The sequence below is a fragment of the Molothrus aeneus genome, chromosome 29 (genome assembly GCF_037042795.1).
Source record: "Molothrus aeneus isolate 106 chromosome 29, BPBGC_Maene_1.0, whole genome shotgun sequence".
Lineage (NCBI taxonomy): Eukaryota > Metazoa > Chordata > Aves > Passeriformes > Icteridae > Molothrus > Molothrus aeneus.
This window is the reverse complement of record NC_089674.1, coordinates 995,414-1,022,201: the sequence shown is the minus strand read 5'-3', so window position 1 is coordinate 1,022,201 and position 26,788 is coordinate 995,414. Positions and strand designations below refer to the sequence as shown.

The following is a 26,788-nucleotide window of genomic DNA, read 5'->3' as shown; positions in this document are numbered from 1 at the left end:
TCCCGGCTCCTTCCCGGCTCTTCCCGCTGCGATTCCTGCGGGCAGTTTGAACCTGGGGCCGATTTCCGCCCGCAGGGGCCGAGCGCGGCCGCGTTAACCCTTCCAGGAGCGGCTGCGGAGGGATTTTCCAGCAGGGACGATCCGAGGAGTGACCGCGCTCCCGAGCCCTCCTGGAGCCACGCAGGGACCTGGAATCGCTTCGGGTTCCCCGCGGATTTTCAGCTTTTCATTCTCTGGGATTCTTTTTTTCTTTTTTTTTTTTTCCTTTTTTTGAGTCCCTGGGATTTTAAGGTTTTGGATCCCCTCAGATTTTGATCCTTTCCAGCCCCTTGGATTTTGATTTTTTTTGTTTGTTTTTTTTTTTTTTTAATTTACCTCTGAATTTTAATTTTTTGGTTCCCACTCCAATTTTGACCTTTTAAATCTCCTCAGTTTTTGATCCTTTTCAGCCCCTTGGATTTTGATTTTTTTTTAAATTTGCCTCGATTTTTTTTTTTTTTTTTTAATTTGCCTTGAATTTTGGATTTTTAGATCCCACTCAAATTTTGGTTTTTTTGGTTTTTTTTTTTTTTGGATCCATCTCAAATTTCTTTTATTATTTTCTCACATTCACTTTGAACAACCCGGAGTGAAAACTTCCACTTCCCAAAATCTGGAAAATTCTTTCCCAAAGAGCCGGGCCTGGTGGGACTGTGGGGTTTGATGGGAATTTGGGAGACCCCAATAAAGGGGGACCCCAATAACGGGGAGACCCCAACCAAAGGGAGCCCCTGATCAAAGGGATCAATTCCCAGTTCCAGGGTTTGGGAGGAGGCAGAGCCTGGAGCTGCTCCTGGTGTTCCTCAATCCCAGATTTTGGGATCCAGCCCTCGGCTGCAGGAGCCAGAACCTCCCAGGATGGGAAATTCCCAAGAGGACCAGGATGGATTTTCCTCTGGGATTTGGGGGTTTGGGATCCCCTTACTCGGGAAGGAGCCACATCCTTGTCCAGGATGTAATTCCCACCTGGGAATTCCAGGTTTTTCCAGGAATTTTTTGGGCTCTCTCCCCTTCTTCACAAACCCCAGCAAATCCCAAAGCTCCTCTGGGAACACCCTGAGCACATCCTGGCTCCCATTCCTGGATCCCATTCCTGCATTCCCAGTTCCAATTCCTGCATTCCCAGTTCCCATTCCCGCATTCCCAGCTCCCATTCCTGCATTCCCAGCTCCCATTCCCGCATTCCCAGCTCCCATTCCCAGTTCCCATTCCCACATTCCCAGTTCCCATTCCCAGTTCCCATTCCCGCATTCCCAGCTCCCATTCATGCATTCCCAGCTCCCATTCCCGCATTCCCAGTTCCCATTCCCAGCTCCCATTCCCACATTCCCACATTCCCATTCCTGCATTCCCAGCTCTCCCATTCCCATTCCCAGGTTTTTAGGGAATGTTGCCATCGAGCACCCCCGGCCCGGCCCCCTCTGGATCCCCCCGAGTATTTCTTTATTCCCGCCTGGAATAAACCCCGGGATCGCTCTGAGAGCGAAGAATTCCAGCGGCGCCTCCCCAGGCGCAGCTCCCGGCCCGAATTCCTGCGGGATTTACCTGGGAGAGGCTCCTCTTCCCAAAAATCCGGGATTTGGGATCGTCCCCGGCCACACCGCAGCGGCTTCCCCGGGAGGAGCAGAATTCCCGAGGGGAAAGCGGGGGGCGCTCCCGGCACCATTCCTGGCACCATTCCCGGCTGGAGCAGCAGCGCCGGGATGGATCTGGCAGCAGCGGAGCTCAAATCCCTGGATACGAACCCGGGCTGCGGGAAGGGATCTCGGATTAATTAAATTAATTAGGGAGAAGAGGGAATGTCATGGAGAGGGAATTGCAGGGACAGGGATTTTCAGGGAGAGGGAATTGCAGGGAGAGGGAATTGCAGGGAGAGGGAATGTCATGGAGAGGGAATTGCAGGGAGAGGGATTTTCCAGCCCTTTTTTGGGGGGGCTGAGAAGGTTCGAGATAAATAAAGATAAAACCAATCAATAATCGATAAAATCATCGATAAACCCCCAGAGCTTTGCCGTTACCGGCATCTTCCGATTCCCAATAATTTTGGAGTCAGGCCCCAAAAGTGCCCGGGGAGATTTCGGGGATGGGGGTGCCTGGAAAGGCGGAGGAGCCGCTGCCGGCGGAGCTGGGAACGGGGGGGACACGGGGAGGGGACCGAGGGCACCGGGCAGGGCTGTCCCCGCCCCGCTCTGGCACCGCCCGCGCCGCCCATAAAAGCCCCGCTCGAGCCTCGCCCGCCGCAGTCGGGTCCGCGGCACCGGCTGCGCCCCGAGCCCGCGGCTGCGCCGGGCGGAACCGCCGGGGGCCGGGACCGAGCCGGGAGCCGCAGCCCGAACCGGGGAATCCGCATCCGGAACCGCCTGCAGCCCGAACCGAGCCGGGATCCGCAGCCCGAACCGGGGAATCTGCAGCCCCACCGAGCGGGGATCTGCAGCCCGAACCGAGCGGGATTTCGCATCCCGAACCGGGGAATCCGCATCCGGAACCGCCTGCATCCCGAACCGAGCGGGAATCTGCATCCCGAACTGGGGAATCTGCATCCCGAACCGGGGATCCGCATCCCGAACCGAGCGGGATTTCGCATCAGGAACCGACTGCATCCCGAACCGGGGAATCGGCATCCCGAACCGGCTGCAGCAGGTACCGAGAGGAGCCGCATCCCGAACCGGCTGCTTCCCGAACCGACTGAACCCCGAGCCGGGCGGGACCCGCACCCCGAACCAACTGAACCCCGAGCCGGGCGGGACCCGCACCCCGAACCGACTGAACCCCGAGCCGGGCGGGACCCGCACCCCGAGCCCGCCGAGCCATGGCCGCGCTCCCGGCTCCAGCTGCCCCCGGACACCGCAGGGACTGGAACCCCAAACCCGCTGCACCCTGATCCAGACGGGTCCTGCACCCCAAACCTGGCTGAGCCCTGATCCTACCGCACCCTAAACCAGCAGGGATCTGCACCCCAATTTTGCTGAGCAGGAGCATCCCTGCATCCTATATTGGCTGAGCCAGGAGGTTCCTGCACCTCAAACTGGCTGATCCCGGTTCATGCACCCTGAACTGGCTGATCCAGGAAGGATCTGCACCCCAAATTGGCTGTGCCCTGCACCCTAAACCAGGAGGTCCCTGCATCCCAGTTTTGCTGATCTGGAGGTCCCTCACGCCAATTTTGCTGATCCAGAGGTCCCTGCACCCCAATTTGGCTGATCCAGAGGTCCCTCACCCCAATTTTGCTGATCCAGAGGTCCCTGCAACCCAATTTGGCTGATCCAGAGGTCCCTCACCCCAATTTTGCTGATCCAGAGGTTCCTCACCCCAATTTTGCTGATCCAGAGGTCCCTCACCCCAAACTGGCTGATCCAGAGGTTCCTCACCCCAATTTTGCTGATCCAGAGGTTCCTCACCCCAATTTGGCTGATCCAGAGGTCCCTCACCCCAAACTGGCTGATCCAGAGATCCCTCACCTCACCCCAAACTGGCTGATCCAGAGGTTCCTCACCCCAATTTGGCTGATCCAGAGGTTCCTCACCCCGGTCTCCCGTGGCCATGGATGAGTCCCCGCCGCTGGTGGCCGAGCTGGAGCCCCTCAACGCCTCCCTGAACGGGTCCTGGACCAACCCGTTCGTGCAGCCGCCCTGGCAGGTGGCCCTGTGGGCCGTGGCCTACGCGCTCATCGTGGTGGTGGCCGTGGTGGGCAACGCCGTGGTCATGTGGATCATCCTGGCGCACAAGCGCATGCGCACCGTCACCAACTACTTCCTGGTGAACCTGGCCTTCGCCGAGGCCTCCATGGCCGCGCTCAACACCGTGGTCAACTTCAGCTACGCCGTGCACAACGAGTGGTACTTCGGGCCCGCCTACTGCCGCTTCCACAACTTCTTCCCCATCGCCGCCGTCTTCGCCAGCATCTACTCCATGACGGCCATCGCGCTGGACAGGTCAGTGGTGGGGCCATCGATCCCTGCATGGAGCTGGGGACAGGTCAGTGATGGGTCACTGGAGTTGGGGACAGGTCAGTGATGGGTCACTGGAGCTGGGGACAGGTCAGTGATGGGTCACTGGAGCTGGGGACAGGTCAGTGATGGGTCAGTCCTGGCTGGAGCTGGGGACAGGTCAGTTTACCAGGGTTGGCTTCTCCCTGCCCAGTTCCTGCCAGATCCCACTGGGGCCATGATCCCAAGCTCAGCTGGATCCCAGATCCTGGATCCCACTGGAGCTGTGATCCCACATCCCACTGGGGCCATGATCCCACTGTGATCCCAAGCTCAGCTGGATCCTGGATCCCACTGGAGCTGTTATCCCAGATCCCACTGGATCCATCATCCCAGACCCCACTGGATCCACGATCCCAGACCCCACTGGGGCCGTGATCCCAAGCTCAGCCAGATCCCAGATCCCACTGGAGCCATGATCCCAGATCCCCCTAGAGCCATGATCCCAGATCCCACTGGTGCCGTTATCCCAGATCCCACTGGATCCATGATCCCAGACCCCACTGGAGCCATGATCCCAGGCTCAGCCAGATCCCAGTGGGACTGGGGGATCCCAAACCCCCAGAAGCCCCCGGATGTCCCTTCCCTCTCCCGGGAATTTGGGATCCATTTCCCCCTGGAGCCCCAGGACAAATCCCAGCTCCAGAGCTGCCCCGTGGCTCCCTCTGAGCCTTTTGGATTTTTCCAAGGCCCCGCTCCTGGAGCCAGCCAGGCTCTGCCGCTCTCCTGCTCCCAGGGAATAAAGGGAGTTCTGGCAGGGATCCGGGATGGGGGGAGGACGCTTTTCCTGCCCTTTTCCAGTAGCTCTGGAGCCGCTGGCTCCGGGATTCCCGGTGGGAAGCAGGGCTGGGGGTGGGTGAGGCTCCCCGGGCGTTAAAAACAGCCCCAGGTTTGGTTTTGTCACCAAATCCTCTCCCTGAAATCCACGGGAATTGAGGCAATCATCAATAAAAACCGGGATATTTCCAGTTCCTCTCCCATGGAGCAGTTCCAGGAGGATCCTTGGGATCAGCTGGAAAAGCCCCTTTGGGGCTGGGATGAATTCCAGGGATTATTTTTTGGGCTGAATAATTTAATTTACAGCCTTTGATCCACCCTGAAAACATCCAGGGAAGCTGCAGTAAAACAGGGAGGTCTGGGAGGTTGGGGCTGGAATTTTTTGAGGATTAGCATTCCCAAAAAATCTTTCTGCACCTGCAAACCCTGAGCAGATGCTTGGTTTTCCCCAAAAAATCCAGGCTCCCATCTGGAAGCTGCAGCTCCAACTGCATCCCAAATTCCAGCCAGGAATAGGGAAGGGAACAAACCCCAAACCCCATCCTCAGCCCCTCCAAACACTGGGAAAATTCTTCTTTTTCCTGTGGCTGGGAGCTGACAATGGAGCTGAAAGGCAGGAAAAGCAGGAATGTGTTCCAGAATCCTGGGAAGGAGGATTCCCAGAGCTGGGAATGGGACTGGAGAGAGCTGGGAATGGGAATGGGGAGAGCTGGGAATGGGGAGAGATGGGAATGGGGAGAGCTGGGAATGGGAATGGGGAGAGCTGGGAATGGGGAGAGCTGGGAATGGGAACGGGGAGAGCTGGGAATGGGGAGAGCTGGGAATGGGACTGGGAATGGGACTGGGAATGGGCAGAGCAGGGTTGGGGTTCCAGTCACAGCCAGGATGGGGCTGGAATTCCCAATTGCCACCAAAAACCAGGGCAGCAGCACGGAACAAGCCTCGTGTTCCCAGAGCCCTGGGATGGGTGGGACTGGGAATGACCTCGAGTCCCACCCAGCGCCGCCGTTCCTGCCCCAGACCCCTCCAGCCCAGCCCTGGGCGCTTCCCAGGATCCAGAGGAGCCCAGGGCTCCCCGGGAATCCCCAGGGGGATTGTTTTGTGGGATCCATCATGGACCCATGCGGGATTTTTGCTGGAAGTTTCTCCATCCCCTCCTTCCCCTGGAGCTGCTCCAGCCCTGGGCACGAAAGAAAAACAGCCGGAAGTTGTTCCGAACACTCGGGACAATGGCAGGAAATTCGGGATCGGGGCTGGCACTGTGGGAAGTGCCTCTGGAAAATCCCAAAGAATTCAGGGCCTGGCAGCTCCCTCGGCTCCCAAATTCCCGCCCCATCCTTTCTTTTCCCAAAGGGAACACCGGGATTTCCCAGCTCCCATTCCCGCTGTTCCCAAAGCCGGAATTCCAGGATTTTCCAGCTGTATTCCTGCTGTTCCCAAAGGGAACACTGGGATTTTCCAGCTCCCGTTCCTGCTGTTCCCAAAGCTGGAGAAAACCGGGATTTTCTGGCCCTAATTCCCACTGGTCCCAAAGGGGAACCCCAGGATCTTCCAGCCCCAATTCCCACTTTTCCCAAAAGGAACCCCAGGATTTTCTGGCCCTAATTTCCACTGTTCCCAAAGCTGGAACTTTCTGATTTTCTAGCTCTGATTCCCCCTTTTCCCAAAGGGAACTCTGGGATTTTCCATCCCTGATTCCCGCTGTTCCCAGACCCAGAACCCCAGGATTTTCTGGCCATATTCCTGCTGTTCCCAGATCTGGAACTACAGGATTTTCCAGCCCTGATTCCTGCTGTTTCCAAAGCTGGAACACTGGGATTTTCCAGCCCCAATTCCTGCTGTTCCTAGACCAGGAACCCTGGGATATTCCAGCCCTGATTCCCAGTGTTCTGGGACCCAGAACCCCAGGATTTTCCATCCCTAATTCCCGCTGTTCCCAGACCCAGAACCCTGGGATTTTCCAGCCCTGATTCCCAGTGTTCCCAAAAGGAAAACTGGGATTTTCTGGCCATATTCCCACTATTCCCAGCCCCAGAACCCCAGGATTTCCCAGCCCCGATTCCCACTGTTCCCAGCCCCAGAACCCCAGGATTTTCCAGCCCTGATTCCTGCTGTTCCCAAAGCTGGAACATTGGGATTTTCCATCTCTAATTCCTGCTGTTCCCAGCCCCAGAACCCCAGGATTTCCCAGCCCCGATTCCCGCTGTTCCCAGCCCCAGAACCGCGGGATTTTCCAGCCCCGATTCCCGCAGTTCCCAGCCCCAGAATGCCAGGATTTCCCCCGGGATGTTCCCGTTTCCCCGCACAGGTACATGGCCATCATCCACCCGCTCCGGCCGCGCCTCTCGGCCGCGGCCACCAAGGCTCTGATCGGGCTGATCTGGCTGCTGGCGCTCCTGCTCGCCTTCCCCCAGGGATATTTCTCTGTCACCGCCGAGCTCCCAGGACGCCTCGTCTGCCTCGTGGAGTGGCCGGAGCCCGGGGCAGCCATGTCCGGGAAAACGTGAGTGGGAACGGGGAAAACGGGGCGGGAACGGGGGAAAACGGGGTGGGAATGGGGAAAAATGGGGTGGGAATGGGGAAAAATGGGGTGGGAACGGGGAAAAATGAAGTGGGAATGGGGAAAAACAGGGTGGGAATGGGGAAAATGGAGTGGGAATGGGGAAAAATGGGTGGGGTGGGAACGGGGAAAAATGAGGTGGGAACGGGGAAAAATGAGGTGGGAATGAAGAAAAATGGGGTGGGAACGGGGAAAAATGAGGTGGGAACGGGGAAAAATGGGGTGGGAATGGGGAAAAATGGGGTGGGAATGGGGAAAAATGGGGTGGGAATGGGGAAAAACGGGGTGGGAATGGGGAAAAATGGGGTGGGAATGGGGAAAAATGGGTGGGGTGGGAATGGGGAAAAATGGGTGGGGTGGGAATGGAGAAAAATGGGGTGGGAACGGGGAAAAATGGGGTGGGAATGGGGAAAAATGGAATGGAGGGGGGAAAGGGAAAAGGAAAAGTAAAATGAAAGGAGGAAAAAAAGAGGGGCGGGAAAGAGGAAAAGAAGAGGGGGGGGGGAAAAGGGGGAAAAGCAAGGGAAGGGAACTCCTGAATTTCCAAAGGGTCTCGGAATGGTTTGCCAAGGGGAGTAAAATGTTGAGGAAAAAAAGGATGGGGAGGAATAAAAAATGGAATGAAAAAGGGAATAAATAAAGGCAATAAAAACAGGAATGAAATAGGGAATAGAGAGGGAATAAAATAGGGAATAAAAAAAGGAGTTTGTGATCTCCAGCCCTGAGGAGGGAGGAGCTGGGGCTGCGGAATTCCGCTCTGGAATTCCGGGCCAGGTGTCAGATCCAGGAGTGGTCAGTGCCAAAGCCTCCCCGTGTCCTCTGTCACGGCATTCCCAGCGTGGCACTGTTCGCCCTCGGGGGCCCCTGCCATCCCAGAATATTCCCAGATTCCCAGCCCACAATGAGGCAGCTGCTGACTGGGATGGATTATTCTGGTGGATTTTCCAAAGGCCGATCCCAAAGGAAAGCGGCGCCGTTAAATGCACAATGGATCCGCATCCCACGCTCTGGGAAAAGTGGGAAAAGTGGGAAAAGTGGGAAAAGGAGATCCCCGGCAGCTTCAGGATGGGCAAATCCCAAAGCATTTGGGGACTGGGAGGAACTCGGTGGCGTCTCCAGTCCTCGGGAATCCCACGAGCGGACCCCGGGATGGGATTTCCCTGCCCTAAATAACCCGGGACAGGTGTTTGGGTCATTCCAGAGGTGCCATTCCAGCCCTTCCCCGCTCCATGGCCTTGGAGTGGATATTCCGGGAACGCTCCGGTGGCAGCTGCTCCGTTTGTGGCGCCAGGAGGAAAAAATTCCATCCCTGTTCCAGTTCCCAGGGAAAACAGGAGGAAAATCCAGGGAAAATAGGAGAATTCCAACACTTCTGGGGGGAGTTCCTTTGGAAAACCTCTGCAGAGCAGAGCCCTGGTGTGCAGAGGGTACCAGAGCTGGTTTTTCCCTGGAAAACATCCCTGGTTTTGGTGAGAGCTGAGAATTCTGTTGGATTTAATCTGGCCATGGATCCCTGCTTCCCAAAGGGATCGGGAATTCTGTTTGGGGTTTTGAGGGAAGGGAGAAGCCACCCCTGGATCCCCTGGGAATTCAGGGATGTCCCTTCCATGCCAACATTCCCGGGATTCTCAGGGAAAAGGAGGTGGTAGCTCCATCCTCGGGCATCACGGGATCCTCCATCCCACACCGGATCCTAAAACCCTTCCAGCTGCAAACCCCAAATCTCCCGGAGCGCTGCGATCCCGGGAACGCTGCAGGCAGAACAATTCCCAGTGCTTTTCCATGCCTGGATCCCAAAAGAATTCCTGGAGCTGTCTGGAATGGCTCTCAGAGCCCAGGCCTCTCTGGGAATGGGGCTCTGCGCTGCTGACGTTATCCCGCAGCTCCTGCAGACATTCCTGCAGCGCGCTGAGGATCCGGAATTCCATGGGAACCGCAACAAAATCCTCCTCCGGAGCCGCCGAGACGCCTCTGGAATGAGGCAAACGAAATCCAGCCCCGCCGAGGCCATCCCAAATGGAATTAGGGCCGGGAAAATCAGATTGCGGTTCTGAGCAGCAGCGGGGCCGGGGCCAGCCCCATTCCCTGCGGGAGAATTCCCAGAGCCGCTCCTCACCCTCTGGAGCCCGTATTCAACCCCAGCTCCGGGAAGAGGAGCAGGAGCAGGGCTGGATTGGAGTCCAAATCCTTGGGAAGATGCAGGAGCTGGGACTGGAGCCCAAAAATCCACCCAGAGGCTCCAAAGCCTTGGGAATAAAATTCCCGCTAACCAGGCAGGATTTGGGAAGTTTTCCAAGCCAGCACCAGCCACGTTTGTGGACTCGGTTTTTAGGGAAGAGAGAATTTTCCAGGATTTTCCGCAGGGTTGGAGCCACCGTCCCCTCCTGTGCCTAAACCCGGAATTATTGGATTTCCATTTAAACCAACTCCTCTCTAATAGAAGTCCTCAATGATCCACAGCATTCCCAGAATTCTCACGGCATTCCCAGTGCTTCCACGGCATTCCCAACGGTGGATCCTCAGGGATTATCCCATTTTCCCAGATCCCACTTTTCCATGTCCATCCTGCTGGATCCTCAGGGATTATCCCCGTTTTTTTTCCAGGTACCACTTTTCCATGACGGTCCTGCTGTACCTGCTGCCGCTGCTGGTGATCGGCTGCGCCTACGCCGCCGTCGGCCGCACGCTCTGGGCCAGCGCCATCCCCGGGGACTCCTCCGACCGCTACCACGAGCAGGTGTCGGCCAAGAGGAAGGTGAGGAACTCCGGGAGGGGATGGAGCCAGAATTCCTGGCCAGTCTCCATAAGGTGAGGAATTCCCAGAGGGGCTGGATCCAGAATTCCTGGCCAGTCTCCATAAGGTGAGGAATTCCCAGAGGGGCTGGATCCAGAATTCCTGGCCAATCTCCATAAGGTGAGGAATTCCCAGACGGGATGGATCCAGAATTCCTGGCCAATCTCCACAAGGTGAGGAACTCCGGGAGGGGCTGGATCCAGAATTCCGGGCCATTCCCAACGAAGGCCATTCCCAAGGCTGCAATGGCTGCAGGATGGCTCTCTCCCGTGCAGGTGGTGAAGATGATGATCATGGTGGTGTGCACCTTCGCGCTCTGCTGGCTGCCCTACCACGTCTACTTCACGCTGCAGTACCTGCGGCCCGAGTGGTACCTGCAGAGCTTCATCCAGCAGGTCTACCTGGCCGTCATGTGGCTGGCCATGAGCTCCACCATGTACAACCCCATCATCTACTGCTGCCTCAACGACAGGTGGGAGCGCCGCACAGCGCGGGGTCCCAGGGGACAGGAGGGACGGGGTTGTTTTGGGATGGTTCTGTCCTGGGATGGTTCTGTCCTGCCTTCCGCCACTTCCAGCAGAGGTGGGCGTGGCACAATTCTCACCTGGAGTCTTTCCTAATCCCCGTGGATTTTGAGGGCAAACATCAACTGAAACGATCCCAGCTCCTAAATGGGGTTTATAGGGGTTTTCCATTCCTTGGTGAGTTTTTAATTTCTTGGTGGATTTTTCATTTCTTGGAGGGTTTTTCCTCTCTTCAGTGAAAGATGGCAATTTTGTCATGTTTAGAAAAGCTCAGCTTGATCTCCCCCTTCCTTTGTCCATCTCCATCCTGTTCCTTTCGCCATCTCCATGTCTTTCCTCATTCCTTTGACCATGTCCATCTCATTCCTTTGTCCATCTCCATCCCATTCCTTTGTCCATCTCCATCCCATTCCTTTGTCCATGTCCATCCCATTCTTTTGTCCATCTCCATCCCATTCCTTTGTCCATCTCCATCCTATTCCTTTGTCCATCTCCATCTCATTCCATTGTCCATCTCCATCCCATTCCTTTGTCCATCTCCATCCCGTCCCTTTGTCCATCTCCATCCCATTCCTTTGTCCATCTCCATCCCATTCCTTTGTCCATCTCCATCCCGTTCCTCTGGCCATCTCCATTCCATTCCTTTGTCCATGTCCATCCCATTCCTTTGTCCATGTCCATCCCATTCCTTTGTCCATCTCCATTCCATTCCTTTGTCCATCTCCATCCCATTCCTTTGTCCATCTCCATCCCGTCCCTTTGGCCATCTCCATGTCTTTCCCCATCCATGCCTGTGGCCAGGTTCCGGGTGGGATTCAAGCACGCCTTCCGCTGGTGCCCGTGGGTCAGCGCGGGCGAGTACGAGGGGCTGGAGCTGCGCTCGGCGCGCTTCCTGCACACGCACAGCTCCGTGTCCAAGCTCAGCCGCATGGACACCACCACCGTGGCCTCGGCGCTCGGCGTGGCCGACGAGGAGCTGGACGAGCCCGGCCGGGCCGAGCGGCTCTCCCTGGACATGACCTCCAACGGCTCCTCCCGCAGCGACTCCAAGACGGTCTCCGAGAGCTTCAGCTTCTACTCCAACACCCTGACCTAGACACGTCCCCTCAGTGCCACCTTGGTGCCACCACCCTGCTTGTGCTGTGTCGGCGTTTCCCGCGCTGTTTTCCCGTCTCTTTTCCTTGGGATGAGTTCCCTTGTGGGGCTGAGCACCAGGAATGCTTTCAGTGCCTGGCTGGAGATGGAGGGGATGCAGGAACGGGACAGAGCTGCGTTTCCCTCCACAATTCCAATGCTGGCCGGCGCTTCCGTGCCCTCTGCGAGGCAGGAGGGACCTCTCGGTGCATCCCACCCCATGGAAAACAACCTCATCCTGCACCTCCCTCCTCCCATCCTTAATTTCATTCTCCCTGCTGGTTATCCATGGGGATCTGGAATCCCAAAATCCCAAAAAGGCCTTTTCCAGCTGCATGGGGAGTCATCGGCCACAGCGCAGATTCTGGGATTCAAACAGGCCTGGCGCTGCTTTGGGTCTGTTTGGCAGAAGAACCGCGGCTCCTCTGGAAGCCGCAGCCAAGGATCCAGCGGCGCCTTTGGAAGCCGCAGCCAAGGATCCATCCGGGAGCCATTCCCATTGTTCGGAGCATTTTTCTGGGATTGCCGTGGATACAAGGCCTGCCCCGCCCATCCTTGTCTTTATTGTTGTTTTTATTTTCTGTCCCTCGAGGGCTCCTCATGGCCGAGCGTTCCAGGAGGGGAAGCACAGGATCCGCTGTTTATGGAGTGTTCCCACAGGGAATGACGGGATTTGGGTTTTTTGGGATTTCCGTGCCCTTGCTGGAGCCCTGGTGTGAGGTCACAGAGCCCAGCCTGGGAGCTCCCAGGGGTTATTTCCCGTTAAAATCACCATAATCTGAAAAAATTCCAATATTCAGCCTTCAGGACCCACCATGGGCCCTTCCAGCCTTCCCCATTCTGGGATTCCGGGATTTATTCCTCTCCCAAACCCTGCCCCAAAATCCTGTGTCCAGCTGAAAGATGGACACAACCATTACAATGCGAAGTTTAGCATGGGAATCCCCCTTTTCCTTGGAATATCCACCCCAAATCCCATTTCTGCTGGAATATCCACCCCAAATCCCATCCCTGTGACTCTGACATCCCCGAGGAATTCAGGATGGCGGCAGCTGGAAGGGACTTTTTGGGAAGTTCTTCCCATGGGAGCATCCCAAGAAAGAGGGAACCCAACTGTCCTTCCCAAAGTGTCTCAGGATTGTCCTGGTGTGGATTTTCATGGATAAATATTCCTTTGATGTGGAGAATGGTTTGTTATCCCTAAACAAGGGGAGGAGGGGTGGGAGCGGGAAGAGCTGGGAAAGCTAAAATTCCATTAAAAAGATGGATGATGGGTTTGGGGCACCCTCAGTGGGAGGAGTTTGCCCTGAAATGTCACCAAAACATGAAAAAGGGACAATTCCCAAAATTCCTCCTCAAATTCAGGGCTGGGAGTGCAGCACTGATTCCCAAATCAGGGAAAAGCCTCTGATCCCCCCTGGAGCACGGGCAGGGCTCGGGGCCACTCCATTCTCCAGGCAATTCCCGGTGTTTACAGTGTCCCTGATGGATTCCAGCTCCCCTTCCCAAGCTGGGCTTCCCAAATCCCACTGCTCACCGGGAACGCGCAATCCGCGCTTTTCCAAGCAGGATATTCCAGGTGGGAATTGCAGGAGCATCCCGCCCCCGCTGGCAGTTCCAGCCGACTGGAATTCTGGATTTTAATTAAAGCAGCGTTCCCAGGCTCAGCTCAGCCCCACGGGCCCGCTAAACTCCGGCTGTTGGTTTTCCATCAGTGATTTTATCCGGGAAAAAGGAGAGAAGGGATAAATATCCACACGTTCCTGGCTGAGCTTCCTGTGAATGCCGGGCTGGATCCCCCTTCCCAACGGAGCTGTTTCCTTCATTGGGATTATCCCTTCCCAGCAGGATTCAGATCAGCATCATCCCATCCCATCCCATACGGATTCAGATCCCAATGGAGCCATTTCCTTCATTGGGATTATCCCTTCCCAGCGGGATTCAGATCCCAATGAATCCATCACAATCATCCCAATCCATATGGATTCAGATCCCAACAGATCCATCAGGATCATCCCATCCCCTTTCCAGGGCTGTCCCTAATGGGGAATTTCACCCCCACCCCATAAAATGAGGTACAAAATCCCCCTCAGCCAAACAAGGAAAGGGAATTCCACATTCTTGGGGCTTTGGGTTGTCCCTCCATCTCCAATTCCATGGGAAACCCCCCAAAATCGGGGCTGACCAGAAATAACCCCAAATTTTGTCGCTTTTGGTGCTTTCCAAGCGGGATCCGCAGCTCTGAGCGAGCCCATCCTGCTGAATTCCCTCTCTGCTTCAGCCTCATTTCCATGGATGCATTCCAGCGTTTTGCATAAATGTTTGCTTAATGCCGAGTCCAAAATATCCCAGAAAATAAAAAACCCCGGGAACTCAAGGCAGCTCCCGGCTCCCAGGGCAGATCCCGCGGTTTCCATGGCACCCGGGGGGCTCTGGGATGCTTCCCAAAAACTCAGAGCTCAGGGAGGAATTATTTGGGTTCAGGAATGCCCAGTTTCATTTTTGGGGCAGATTCCTGCAGATTTGGGGTTCCTGGAGGGTGGAGAATTCCAGCTTGTTCCCAGCAGTAATTAGCGTTAATTACCCTGGTAATTACTGAGCTCTGAACAGGAGCTGCCGGCAGCAGCCATTAGGAACCAGCCCGGGCTGGGGGGGAATTTTGGGGTGGGAAATGAGGAATTCAGTTGGATTTGGTGTTTCCAGGGCCAAGGAACCTCCTGGGCATCAGGAATTCCAGAGGGAAGGAAGGGAAAAGAGGAGAGAGGGAATTGCTTCCACAAGGATGGGCTTAATTAGAAATTAATTATTCATTGGAGCAACCGAGGTTGCAGGAGGATTTAAGGAATCCTGGGGGATCCATGCTCTAGCCAGGATTTTTTAGGAAGAAATTCCTCCCTGAGAGGCTGGGATGGGATGGGCACCAAAATTCTGGGAAATCCTGGGATTTGTGGCACAAGAACTGGGGATAAACCCCAGGGAATGAGAGCACCAAAGGTCAGATCCTCACTGCTCACTGGGAGTGAGGGGTGGGAGAGGGTATTGGGGCCATTCTCAGGGAATGAGGGGCAGACAAAAGGGATTGGGACCATTCCCAGGGAATGAGAACCAAGAGAAAGGATTGGGGCCACTCTGAGGTCTGTGACACTCCAGCCTCTTCCAGAACATTCCCACTAAAGGGAAAAGAATCCATCCCAGCTGGAGGCGAGTGAGGCGTGCAGCAGCCAGGCAGAACAGAGCTTCCCAATGAAATCTTGGAAAGATCCAACCCCTTTCCCTCTCCTGAGCTTTCCCTCGTGGCCCTGGAGCCACGGCCAGAGGGGATGGACATGGCCCTGGAAGGGGAAAACAGGGGGAGAATGCCCTGAAATCCCAAATCCGAGGCCTTTTCCAGGCTTCCATTCAGGGAATAGCCAGGGAATGGTCAGTTGGTCCCAGGGTGGGATTCTCTGCCCATTCCAAGGTCATTCCCTGACCATTCCCTGCCCATTCCCTGAGCATTCCAGGCAAAGTCTCCAATCCTTGTTCCTTTTCCCAAGTTTCCCACCCCACAGCTCAGGGACATCCCGGTGCCCCAAATCCTCCCAAACCCTTCCCAAGCCCGGCTGGAAAAGCCCCGGCAGCTCCCAAAGGAAACCCGTCCCTGCACCCAGGAGCATCCCCACATCCTCCCGGGATTTTGGGAATCGTGGGGAGCTGGGAATCGAGTCCTGGCAGGGATTTCTGGAGCCAGGGAGGGATCACAGCCCTTTGTACCATTGCTGTCACAGTGATCCATTCCCTCAATTCCCCCTTTCCATCCAGGAACATTCCTGCTGATGCCGGGGGAAAATCCACTGCCGTTGCCAGGGCAGGAATGATTTATTTGGGCATAAAACCTGTCAGAATTCCTTGGAGTCTCCTCCGGGATGGGCTCAGCTGCAGAGATTGATTTGTTTACAGCAGCCACGGAAAGCGGGGGCTGCTCCCGGGAAAACACATCCCAAACCCAGCCGGGGATTTTCCAGCCTCTCCTGCTTATCCTGGAGCAGCTGAGGGAAGGGACCAACCCCATTGCTCAGCCCCCACATTGTCAGGGGGACAAAAAAAAAACCCCAAAGTGGTTCAGATCCTCCAGGTCTGGGAATCGGCCGGGGCCTCCTGGGTGCTTGGAATCTTCCAGGGAGATTCCAGGCTGCTCTTCCAAGGAGATTCCAGGCTCCAAGCATTGATTCCTTTGCCATTTTTGGGGTTGGATGAAGGCAGAGCTGAGATCCCTCTGGCTCCCTCCTGGCAGGAATGGAGCCTGGCTCCAGAGGGACAGATGGAGCCAAAATATAACTGAGATCTGGGGGTTGAGGACCACCCTAAATCCACATATTCCTCAGAAAAATGGAATTTTCCTTGTTTGGTTCCAGCTGATGGATGGCTGTGCTTGGAATGGGTTCTATAAAAACTCAACTGTGAACTGAGTCCTGGAAGGGCTCAACTGAGGAAATGGGATTTTCTTTGTTTGGTTGACGTGTAGGTGTGTGTGGAATAAAAACCAAAGTGTGGATCAAGCTCAGCTCCAGAGGGATGGATGGAGCCAAAACCAAACTGGGATTTGGGGGTTAAGGATCACCCTAAATCCACATATTCCTTAGGAAAAATGGGTTTGTCCTTGTTTGGCTGATGGATGGCCGCGTTTGGAAGGGGTTCTATGGAAACCCAGATGTCACGCCCATCCTGGGGACAGGGCTGGGTGGTGTTTCCTTGGATCAGCCCTTCCCGGGAGCCTGGAATATCCTGGATAGGGACACCATTCCCTAAATCCAGGTTTTCCCCCCTGGGAGATCCCACGGCTCCGTCGCACTCTGGAGCTCGGATTTAATGAATCCCAAAGGTGTTTTCCACCCTCAACAGTTCCATAGTTCTGTGACCCCTTGGCCGCTCCGTGCGGGGAGGGGAAATCCTGGGAACCATTCCTGCGGAGATCAATCCACGGCTTTTCCTCCTGCTCCATCCAGCGGCTCGGCCGGGAAAAACCGCCGGGAAAAACGGCGGCACCCAGCGGCCGCATCCCTAAATCCTAAATTCTGGCTGGGAATGCCGGAAAAGCTCCTGCTCCCGGTGGAGTCAAACCCCTCTTCCCAAACTTTGGGAATTCCCAAGCTTAGGGGACAGATCTGGCACATCCAGGCCATCCCAAATTTTCCCTAAAGTTCCCAGAGCACCAGGGATGCTCCAGAAGGAAAAGCCATGGATTTCCTTTCCTCTTGACGGAGCTTTGCCTCAGGCACAGAGCTCGGGGCTCTCCCAGGAGCGTCTCCCAGGGATGTGGGACCAGGTGAGGGTCACGGGGAATGTGGGAATTACATCTGGAGAGTGACAGGAAATACGGGAACACACCTTGGAGAGTGACAGGGAATGCGGGAATACACTTTGTAGAGCGACTGGGAATGTGGGAATTACATCTGGAGAGTGACAGGGAATGTGGGAAGACACCTGGAAGGGCAAAGTGAATATCGGGACCCACCTGGAAGGGAAGGCTTGGATGTTGCACTCAGTGACAAGGTGGGGATCGGGCCCAGCTTGGACTCGGTGATCCCAAAGATTCCAAGATTACCTCAGCGATTCCGGGGTTAGCGGCGCGGCTCTGGCGGCTCCTCCTCCTTCCGGGGGGAGCTCCAGAGCAGCACCGGAGGCCGCTGACCCCGCTCCGGCCCCGGAATTTGGGGTGAAAAGGGGGAAATGGCGAGGCCGCCCCTTCCCTTCCCGGGCCCCCTCACGGCCCCCTCAGAGCGAAACCCCGCCCCGTCCACCCTCACGACCGTTACTGAGCGCGCGCCGCCGTTCAAACCCGCCTCGGGGGCGGGCACGCCGCGCGCTGATTGGCAGGAAGGCGCGGAGGGGGCGTGGCCGCGGGGATGGCGGGCTCGCCCGCTGCGCGGCGCGGAGCCACGGCCATGGCTGCCTGCAGCCCCAGCGCTGCCGCCGCCTTCCTCTCGCCGACCCTGCGGGCCCCCGGCAGCACCGGCACCCCCGTGTTCGCCGAGTGCCCCGACAACGACGATGAGCGCGAGAGGCGCCAGCGCCGCCGCTCCAGGGCTGTGGACTCGTCGCTGCAGGGCCTCGGTTCCCCATCGCTCAGGTAGGGCCGGTGCGCGATGCCCGGGCCGAGGGGGGGAATGCGGGCACCGACCCCCGCGGGGCTGGGGGGAGAGTCCGGGCACCGATCCCGCTGTGTCCCGGCTGAGGGGACAGCCCGGGCACCGATCCCGCTGTGTCCCGGCTGAGGGGACAGCCCGGGCACCGATCCCGCTGTGTCCCGGCTGAGGGGACAGCCCCGGGCTGAGGGGAGCCCCGGTAGCGACCCCCCTGTGTCCCGCAGGACCGAGAGCTGGCAGCCGCCGCTGCCCCAATGGACCAACGCGCAGATCTCGGAGCACTACAGCACCTGCATCAAGCTCTCCACCGAGAATGTGAGTCAGGGCAGCCGCGCTTGGGCCCTGCGCGGTTTAAAACCCCTCACCCGCGGCTCTGGCAGGTTAAAGGACCATAAAGGGGTGTCTGGTCCCAGCTGGGCCATGCGTTCTGTGCACACGCTTCTGGAATATCTCTGGGCAGTCCCAGGAAAAAGTTCCTGTGGGACACCTGCCCGTGGGTGTCCCTGGCCAGGGGAAGGGTCCCAGCTTTTTCTTCTGGGTGCTTTCTTGCAGAAAATCACCACCAAGAACGCCTTTGGGCTGCACCTGATCGATTACATGACCGACATCCTGAAGCAGAAGAACTCGGAGCTCACCAACTTCCAGGTCAGAGGGGTCCCTGCTGCTGCTGCTGCTGCTTCATTTCTGTTGGACCATGTCCTTTTCTGACCCAGAGATGGGGCAGCTGAGAGGTGTTTCAAAAACTTGCACTCCATTTTCAGTCTCACATGAGGGGTGAGACAATACAGATGTTATAATTCACGCTATCACAGTCAGAAGCCAATGTTGCTGCTGAGGCGGTCATCTCTTATCTTCTCTTATCTTTCGTCTCTCGATCTCCTTGGTTACAGCCTTGGAGAGAGCTCCTTATCAGCTTCTCCTTGCTTCTCAGCTTCTCCTCACTCCTTTAGCTAGCAGGCCTGCTGTTAGCCCCTTCCACAAGCCAACTATTTCCAAATTACACTATAACTCATTATTATATTATATTATACATTAACCAAAAAATTCCCCAATTAACAAACCAAAACCACTGCACAAAATTGGCATTTCTAAACAATTCCTAAAGGATTTTTAGCTGCAATGCCAAAAAAAAAAAAACCAAAAACCAAAACCCAAACTGTGGGGAGAACACCCTTTGGGGTGTCCATAGCTTTCACTAAACCCTTTCCCTGTTATTGTATTTATTTACCCCTGTTATTTATATTATTTCTGGGGGTGCAGAGCCCTGGGGGGGTCACTGTGGGATGGCCCCGGTGGGGGTTTCCCTGCCCAGCTGGGAATTCCCTGTCCCTGCAGGTGGCAGCCGGGACTCTGGACGCCAGCGCCAAGATCTACGCCATGCGCGTGGATTCCGTGCACGCCGACGCCTTCAGGGTCCTGGGCCACCTGGGCAAGGAGCCGCCCCCTGCCCGGGACTCAGACAGCCCCCAGGAAGGTGGGAATTTCCCCCTTTTCCTCCCAGAAAACCCCGGGGATTCCCCCTCGTTTCCCAGCCAGGCTCGGGGGGAGCCTCGGCGCTCTTTGGGAGTTCTGAAGGGGTTTGGGATCAGTTGGACGAGTTGGGTTTTCCAAGGGTTGGGAGATCCCGGATGGGTTCTCCTGGAATGCTGGCGCAGGGAGGGGTGGGAGGAGGAGCTGGATCTGTCACGCAGTGATTTCAGGTTGCACTTTGGGATCAAACAGGGGCAGGTTTTGCCCAACAGAATCCATAGGAAGCCAGCAGAGCGCTGCTGATGCCCACACATCCTGAGGGATTTCAATGCCCGCTGCAGTTTGCTGTGCCAATTCCAGGGTTTCTCCCTCCTTTGGGGTACCCCAGCCCTTCTGAGGTGGAATTTGTCCCTTTCCCCATGCCAGACTCCAGCCCAGCCCCCGAGGCTGCCAAGAAGGCTCAGCCAAAGAAGAAGCAAAGCTTCAAAACCATCGAGCAGAACCTGAGCAACATCAACGTGCCCGAGGGCAGCCAGAGGCCTGAGGTGGGCCTGGGCTGCTCCTCATCCTCCCTGGGCTGCTCCTCATCCTCCCTGGGCTGCTCCTCATCCTCCCTGCCCTGCTCCTCATCCTCCCTGCCCTGCTCCTCATCCTCCCTGCCCTGCTCCTCATCCCCCCTGGGCTGCTCCTCATCCTCCCTGCCCTGCTCCTCATCCCCCCTGCCATTCTGTCCTGGTTTTCCATTCCTGATTCCCATCTCCATTCCTGAGTCCCATTCCCTGATTCCCACCTCCGTTCCTGATTCCCATTCCCCAATATCCGTCTCCATTCCCCCATCCTAATTCCTGTCTCTATTCCCTGATTCCCATCCCCATTCCCTAATTCCCCTCTCCATTCCTGGATTCCCATTCCCATCCCCATTCCCTGAATCCCCTCTCCATTCCCTGATTCCCATCCCCATTCCCTGATTCCCCTCTCCATTCCTGGATCCCCATTCCCTGATTCCCCTCTCCATTCCCTAATTCCCCTCTCCATTCCCTGAATCCCCTCTCCATTCCCTGATTCCCATCCCCATTCCCTGATCCCCCCGTCATTCCCGGTTTCCCAGGTGGATCCCATGTTCCAGCGAGCAGTCGCCTCCTTTGACGAGTGCAACACCGCCGGCATTTTCCTGACGGGGCTGCGCTCCCAGGGCTTCCAGAGCCGCCTCCTTTTCCCCTCTGAAATCGTCCCCCTGCCCTCCTCGGAGAGCCTGGCCCTGCCCAGCTCCCATCCCGTCACCGTGCCGGCTCTGAAAGGTGAATCCCAGCCTTTCCCAGCCTTTTCCCTGCTTGGATCCTGCCCTTTTCCCCTGCATTTGTTCCCGGCTTGGATCCTGCTCCAGCTGCTGGAAAAGTGGGGGTTTGGGAGGCTTGAGGTCCTGAGCCAGGCTGGGAATTCCAGAGTAAGATTGGGAATTCCTGAGCCAGATTAGGGATTCCAGAGCCAGGTGGGAATTCCTGAGCCAGGTGGGAATTCCTGCAAGGTTGGGAATTCCTGAGCCAGATTAGGGATTCCAGAGCCAGGTGGGAATTCCTGAATTTCATTCCTGAATTCCCATTCCCGTCCCCATTCCCTAATCCCCCCCCCCCTCCATTCCCGGATTTCCCTCTCCACTCCCCCATCCTAATTTGGGATCCTGTGCAGGAATTTTGGAGGTCTGAGGTCCTGATCCAGGCTGGGAATTCCTGATCCAGGTGGGAATTCCTGCTGAGATCCCAGGAACTCACCTCTATCCCCCCTCTCCGCAGCCCTGCTGGCCCCGTGCCTGGAAAAACGCCGGATCTGCTCCTCCCTGGCCGGATTCCAGTTCACCAAGTGGGATGAGGAGTCCCACGACGAGGTGGGTGGGAATCCCTGAGCCAGATTAGGGATTCCAGAGACAGACGGGAATTCCAGAGCCAGGTTGGGAATTCCAGAGCAAGGTTGGGAATCCCTGAGCCAGGTTGGGAATCCCTGAGCCAGATTAGGGATTCCAGAGCCAGGTTGGGAATTCCAGAGCCAGGTTGGGAATCCCTGAGCCAGATTCCAGAGCCAGGTGGGAATCCCTGTTCCGAGTGGGAATTCCTAACACGGATTCCTGAGCCAGTTTGGAAATTCCAGAGCCAGATTAGGGATTCCAGAGCCAGATGGGAATTCCTGATCTGGGTGGGAATTCCTGAGGCAAGATTAGCGGTTCCTGAGCCACATTCCCGGTCCAGGCTGGGAATTCCCGATCCAGGCAGGATCCCCAATCCGGGCTGGGAATTGCTGATCCAGGCAGGATCCCCAGTCCAGGTTGGGAATTCCCGATCCAGGCAGGATCCCCAATCCGGGTTGGGAATTGCTGATCCAGGTGAGATTCCTGATTCGGATAAGGAATTTCCAGTCCAGGTGGGGATTTCCAGTCCAGGCTGGGAATTGCTGGTCCGGGCGGGATCCCCGCCCCAGGCTGGGCACTCATGTGTTGCAGTCGGTGTCGGCGCTCCTGGAGAAGTTCCGGAAGAGCGAGCACGCCTTCGATCCCAACCTGGATCCCGACAGCGAGGAGGGCGAGGGCTGGGCCCCCTCCCAGCCCGAATTCCAGCCCGAATCCCCGGCCGGGAACGGGAACCACCCGGAATTCCAGGCCAACGGAGACTCCCTGGGCCACAGCAAGAGGTGGGGCTGGGGTCCAGGGATGGCGGCTGGGCTGGATTCCAGGGGAATTCCCAGTGCCAGCGAGGAATGCCCAGGGAATTCTGAGCAGGGATAACAAATCCCTTGGGAATGCCGAGGGAATTCTGAGCAGGGATAACAAATCCCTTGGGAATGCCAGGGGAATTCTGAACTGGAGTAACAAATCCCTTGGGAATGCCGAGGGAATTCTGAGCAGGGATAGCAAACATCAGAAGTTTTGAGCGGGGACAGCGAACCCCAGGGACGCTGATGGAATTCTGAGCAGCTGCCATTCCTTTTCCTTTTTTTTTTTTTTTTTTGTTTTTGTTTTTGTTTCCAGGAGCACCGGAGCTGCCCTGGGAGAGGGGGACATCGGCACGATGAGCCTGCACGTGTCCCTGAATCCCGGGGAATATTCCTACTTCAGCCCCCGCGTGCTCTCCATGTGGGCCGGCCCCGAGCACTGGCGCTTCCGGCCCCGCCAGCCCCGTGGGTGCCCGGGGCAGGGAGACCTGGAACTGTGGGCTGGGAGGGGCTGGAAGCCTGGAATTCCTGACTGGGAAAGGCTCAGTCCTGGAATTCCTGACTGGGAAGGGCTCAGTCCTGGAATTCCTGACTGGGAAGGGCTCAGTCCTGGAATTCTGGGCTAGGAAGGGCTCAGTCCTGGAATTCCTGACTGGGAAGGGCTCAATCCTGGAATTCCTGACTGGGAAGGGCTCAATCCTGGAATTCCTGACTGGGAAAAGCTGAATCCTGGAATTTTTGACTGGGAAGGGCTCAATCCTGGAATTCTGGGCTAGGAAGGGCTCAATCCTGGAATTCCGAGCTTTTTCCATTCCCATTTTTCCTCTCCCCCTTCTTTTCCCTGCTGTCCCTCAGCAGCCCCAGGCCTGGAGAAGGATTCCCGGCAGAGGATTCCCAGGAAGGTTTTCGAGCTGGATTTCGAGGAGGACATCGACTTCCAGGCCTATTTCCAGAAGACCAAGGTGCCCACAGAGCCCTTTTCCCACAGCAGCCTGGAATTCCCGGGATTTGGGGCAGCTCCAGCTGTTGTGTCCTGGGGGGCACCTCCTGCCCTGCCCTTTCCCAGACAAAACACTTCACTGTTTTTTTTCCATGGAAAACTGGTGGAGCTTCCCATTTTTCCATGGAGCCGTCCTGTCCCGTTCCCAGGCATCCACAACCTTGGCCAAATCCATCCTGGAGAGCCAGAACAGCCGGAGCACCACGCTCCCCGCAGACTTCAACTACGACCCCAAGAACCTGGGGCAGCTCTTCCTCAAGCCCCACGTCAAGGTGAGAATTCCCAGAAGAATTCCAGGGAATCATCCTGGGGAGCCATGCCAGGGAACTGTCCTACAGAATCACCCCAAGGTGCCATTCCAGGGAATCATCTCAGGGAATCAATCATTCCCGGCACCAAACCTGTCCTCACCCAACCCTGGGAATGTTCCGGATGTTCCCCGGGGCTGCTCCCACCACAAACCCTCCTGGAAGGGCAAAAAGGGCGATGAAGGGCCAAGGCCCAGCCTTTTCCCAGGAATGTTTTGGAATGTTTTCCCCCAGCTCAGCCCGAGCTCGGATCCAGCGGGAGCCTTGGACAGCGAGGTTGGAGTTGAGGATTACGACTACAACAACGCCAACGACACCTCCAACTTCTGCCCTGCCCTGCAGGTACAGCCCAGCAATTCCTGCTGGGATGAGATCCACGATTCCTGAGGGGAGGAATCGGAGCTGCAGGGCCCTCCTGGCGCCCAGCCTGGCCTGGACGTTCCCAGGGCTGGGAAAACTTTGGGATTTCTGCTCCCTGCAGCTGCCTTGGCTTCAGCCTTGGCCCCGTTCCATGGGGATGAACCCAAATCCCATGGGGTAAACCCCAATTCCTTGGGAGTAAACCCCAATTCCATGGCATAAACCCCAATTCCATGAGAATAAACCCAATCCCAAGGGGATAAACCCCAATTCCATGGGATAAACCACAATTCCATGGGAATAAACCCAATCCCAAGGGGATAAACCCCAATTCCATGGGATAAACCCCAATTCCATGAGAATAAACCCAATCCCATGGGGATAAACCCCAATTCCATGAGAATAAACCAGATTCCATGGGATAAACCCCAATTCCATGGGAATAAACCAGATTCCATGGGGTAAACCCCAATCCCATGGGGATAAACCCCAATCCCAAGGGGTAAACCCCAATTCCACGTGGGGATAAACCCAATCCCCTGGGGAAGCCAGGCAGGAATTCCCACCCTCTGGAGCAGTTCCTGCTGCCTCTGGCTCCTCGCAGGTGACTCTGGTGTCCCCCCCGTGTCCCCTGGCAGGTTCCTGACAGCGATGACGATCCCGATCCCGCGGAATTCCCGGGCCAGGCGGGGCTGCTCCCGCTCCCAGCTCATCCCGAGGCTCCGGAGCACTCCGGGATCAACGGCAGGAACGGCCCCGGCTGCGGGGAGCTGGAGCTGATTGCTGAGCCCCCCAAGGTCACTGGGAGCACTGGGAACACTGGGAGGGACTGGGAACACTGTGACTGGGAGCACTGGGACTGGAGATTCCTCATTTGAACTGGGAATTCCTCACTAGAACTGGGAATTCCTCCCTGGGACTGGGAATTCCTCCCTGGTCTGGGCTGGAGCAAAAACCTCTCAGCGCCTCCAGGGTTAAAAATCCCAGGACACTCCCGTGGTTCCAGGGATTGCCAGGATGGGCATTCCCGGAGGAACGATTCCCAGACTAAACGTCGGGATTGGCAGCAAGGCCACGCTCGCTGCCATTCCCATGGAAAATCAGGAATTATGAGCATTGTGGCTGTGATCCCAATGATGATCCTGGTGATGATCCCAGATAATCCCAGATTTCCCCCTCAGGTCCATAAGATCCCCATCCAGTACGCCAGGACCGCCAAGAGGATGGACATGAGGAGGCTGAAGAGGAACATGTGGGAGCTGCTGACGGAGCAGGGAGAGGTCAGGAAGGGAAATTCCTGCTGGGAATTCTGCAGGGGCTCCTTCCCAGTCCCTGGGATCAGCCCCAGTCCCGTGGGAAAAGCCCCAGTCCCAGGGGATAAACCCAATTCCATGGGGATGGACCCCAATCCAATGGGGATAAAACCCCAATTCCATGGGATCAGCCCCAAGTTTCCCATTGGCCAGGGTGGGCTGAGGTTCCCTGGGGTTTTCCTTGCAGTTTGGGGGCTCTGCATTCCCGGGTTTTCCCAAGCAGGAGGAGGAGGAGGCCGGGGAAGGGACGGATGTGAAGGTGGCCGGAGAGAAAAGCCTGAGTGACCTCATCAAGGATCTGTGCCACAGGTCGGGAATGGGAATAATGGGAATGGGAAAATCCCAAATGGGAATAATGGGAATGAGAATAGGAAAATCCAGGATGGGAATAATGAGAATAGGAATGGGAAAATTCCAAATGGGAATGGGAATAATGGGAACGGGAAAATCCCACATGGGAATGGGAATAATGGGAATGAGACAGGGAAAATCCTACATGGGAATGAGGAAATCCTGAATGGGAATAGGAAAATCTCTCCAGGTGTTGGGATGGGAATGGGACAGGGAAAATCCCAAGAGGGAATGGGACTGGGAATGGGACCAGGAGAGGGCCGACCCCTGAGGGTGTTCCCAGGGAAGAGCCCATTCCCTGCTCCCGGGCATTCCTGGCTGCTCTGGCATTCCCGGGCTCTGATCCCGATCCCGCTTTTCCGCAGGCTCCCTCCTGCCATGGCCTCTGACCTGTCGGTGCCCTTGGCCTTCGTGTCCCTCCTGCACCTGGCCAACGAGAAGGTGAGAGCGGGGAGCCATTCCCACCAATCCCGGGGATTCCAGGGATTGCAGCTTGTTCCACCCATCCCAGGCTTTCCATGGAATACAGCTCATTCCCAGGGAATGGGAGCATTCCCAGCTCGTGCAGGGTTTGTCCCCTCAGAGCCATCCCGGGCATTCTGGACTCTGGATAAGAACAGAATCCCAAAATCCCAGAATTCCTGAGGCTGGAAAAGCTCTCCAAGGTTACAACGTGCCCAATCCCCACCGGGATTCCTTCCACACCCAGGAATTCCTTGGAATTCCTGCAGGGATGGAGACTCCAACCTCCCCCCGGGGGCTCCTTCCCATGGGGAAATTCCCGCTCAGTCCCCATTCCCTGGAAGAGCCCCTGGGCAGGGCAGGAGGGGCTGGGATTGTTCCCAAGCCTCATCCCAGGGGATTTCATTCCAAAGCTTTTCCTTCCCATTCCCAGAATCTGAAGCTGGAGAGCACCGAGGACCTGGCAGATATCCTGGTGAGAGGAGGGGACTGACCCTGATCCAGCAGGGAATGCTGAGAAATCCCAAAATCCCAAATCCCTGGGAAGGCTGGGATTCAGGGATGTCCTGGCTGGACAGATCCCAACCAGGATCCAGCAGCTTTTCCCTGGCATTGGAAATTCCTGCACTTCACTGTGAACCCAGGCTGCTCTGTGTCCCAAAATTTCCTCTCTGTATCCCAAAATTTCCTGTCTGTCCCAAAATTCTGTCTGTCTGTCTGTCCCAGAATTCCCTCCCTGTTTCCTTCCCAGTCTGTAATTCCCAGTTTTTGGACTGACTGTTACTCCTGGCCCCCGTTCCCTCCATTCCCTGGGATTATTCCCTTTTTTTTTACTGTTTTCAAGGTTAATAAATTTTGCACACTTTGGAGAGGGGCCTGGAAGGA

General features: G+C 56.4%; 2 protein-coding genes across 5 annotated transcripts; both read left to right on the top strand.

Annotated features, from left to right (window-relative positions):
- The first annotated feature begins 2,299 nt into the window (after window positions 1-2,299).
- Window positions 2,300-13,001, top strand: TACR1 (tachykinin receptor 1). Of its 2 annotated transcripts, none has more exons than XM_066567446.1 (6): window positions 2,300-3,277; window positions 3,429-3,971; window positions 7,111-7,305; window positions 9,967-10,117; window positions 10,432-10,628; window positions 11,482-13,001. In XM_066567446.1, the coding sequence occupies exons 2-6, from the start codon at window positions 3,580-3,582 to the stop codon at window positions 11,774-11,776; spliced, it is 1,230 nt and encodes a 409-aa protein (XP_066423543.1). In that variant the 5' UTR covers window positions 2,300-3,277; window positions 3,429-3,579; the 3' UTR covers window positions 11,777-13,001. The 2 variants fall into 2 exon arrangements, with proteins under 2 accessions (XP_066423543.1, XP_066423542.1); XM_066567445.1 differs by having other exon boundaries at window positions 3,309-3,971.
- Window positions 13,002-17,754: 4,753 nt separating this feature from the next.
- NCAPH (non-SMC condensin I complex subunit H) lies at window positions 17,755-26,772 on the top strand. Of its 3 annotated transcripts, XM_066567323.1 has the most exons (17): window positions 17,755-17,923; window positions 18,164-18,254; window positions 18,492-18,584; window positions 19,275-19,413; window positions 19,836-19,954; window positions 20,518-20,707; window positions 21,200-21,291; window positions 21,901-22,088; window positions 22,426-22,574; window positions 22,965-23,071; window positions 23,259-23,381; window positions 23,652-23,759; window positions 24,416-24,574; window positions 24,959-25,057; window positions 25,314-25,399; window positions 25,807-25,882; window positions 26,337-26,772. In XM_066567323.1, the coding sequence occupies exons 3-17, from the start codon at window positions 18,537-18,539 to the stop codon at window positions 26,394-26,396; spliced, it is 1,743 nt and encodes a 580-aa protein (XP_066423420.1). In that variant the 5' UTR covers window positions 17,755-17,923; window positions 18,164-18,254; window positions 18,492-18,536; the 3' UTR covers window positions 26,397-26,772. The 3 variants fall into 3 exon arrangements, with proteins under 3 accessions (XP_066423420.1, XP_066423422.1, XP_066423421.1); XM_066567325.1 differs by lacking the exon at window positions 17,755-17,923 and having other exon boundaries at window positions 18,176-18,254; window positions 22,968-23,071; window positions 25,278-25,399; XM_066567324.1 differs by lacking the exon at window positions 17,755-17,923 and having other exon boundaries at window positions 18,176-18,254; window positions 25,278-25,399.
- Window positions 26,773-26,788: the final 16 nt, after the last annotated feature.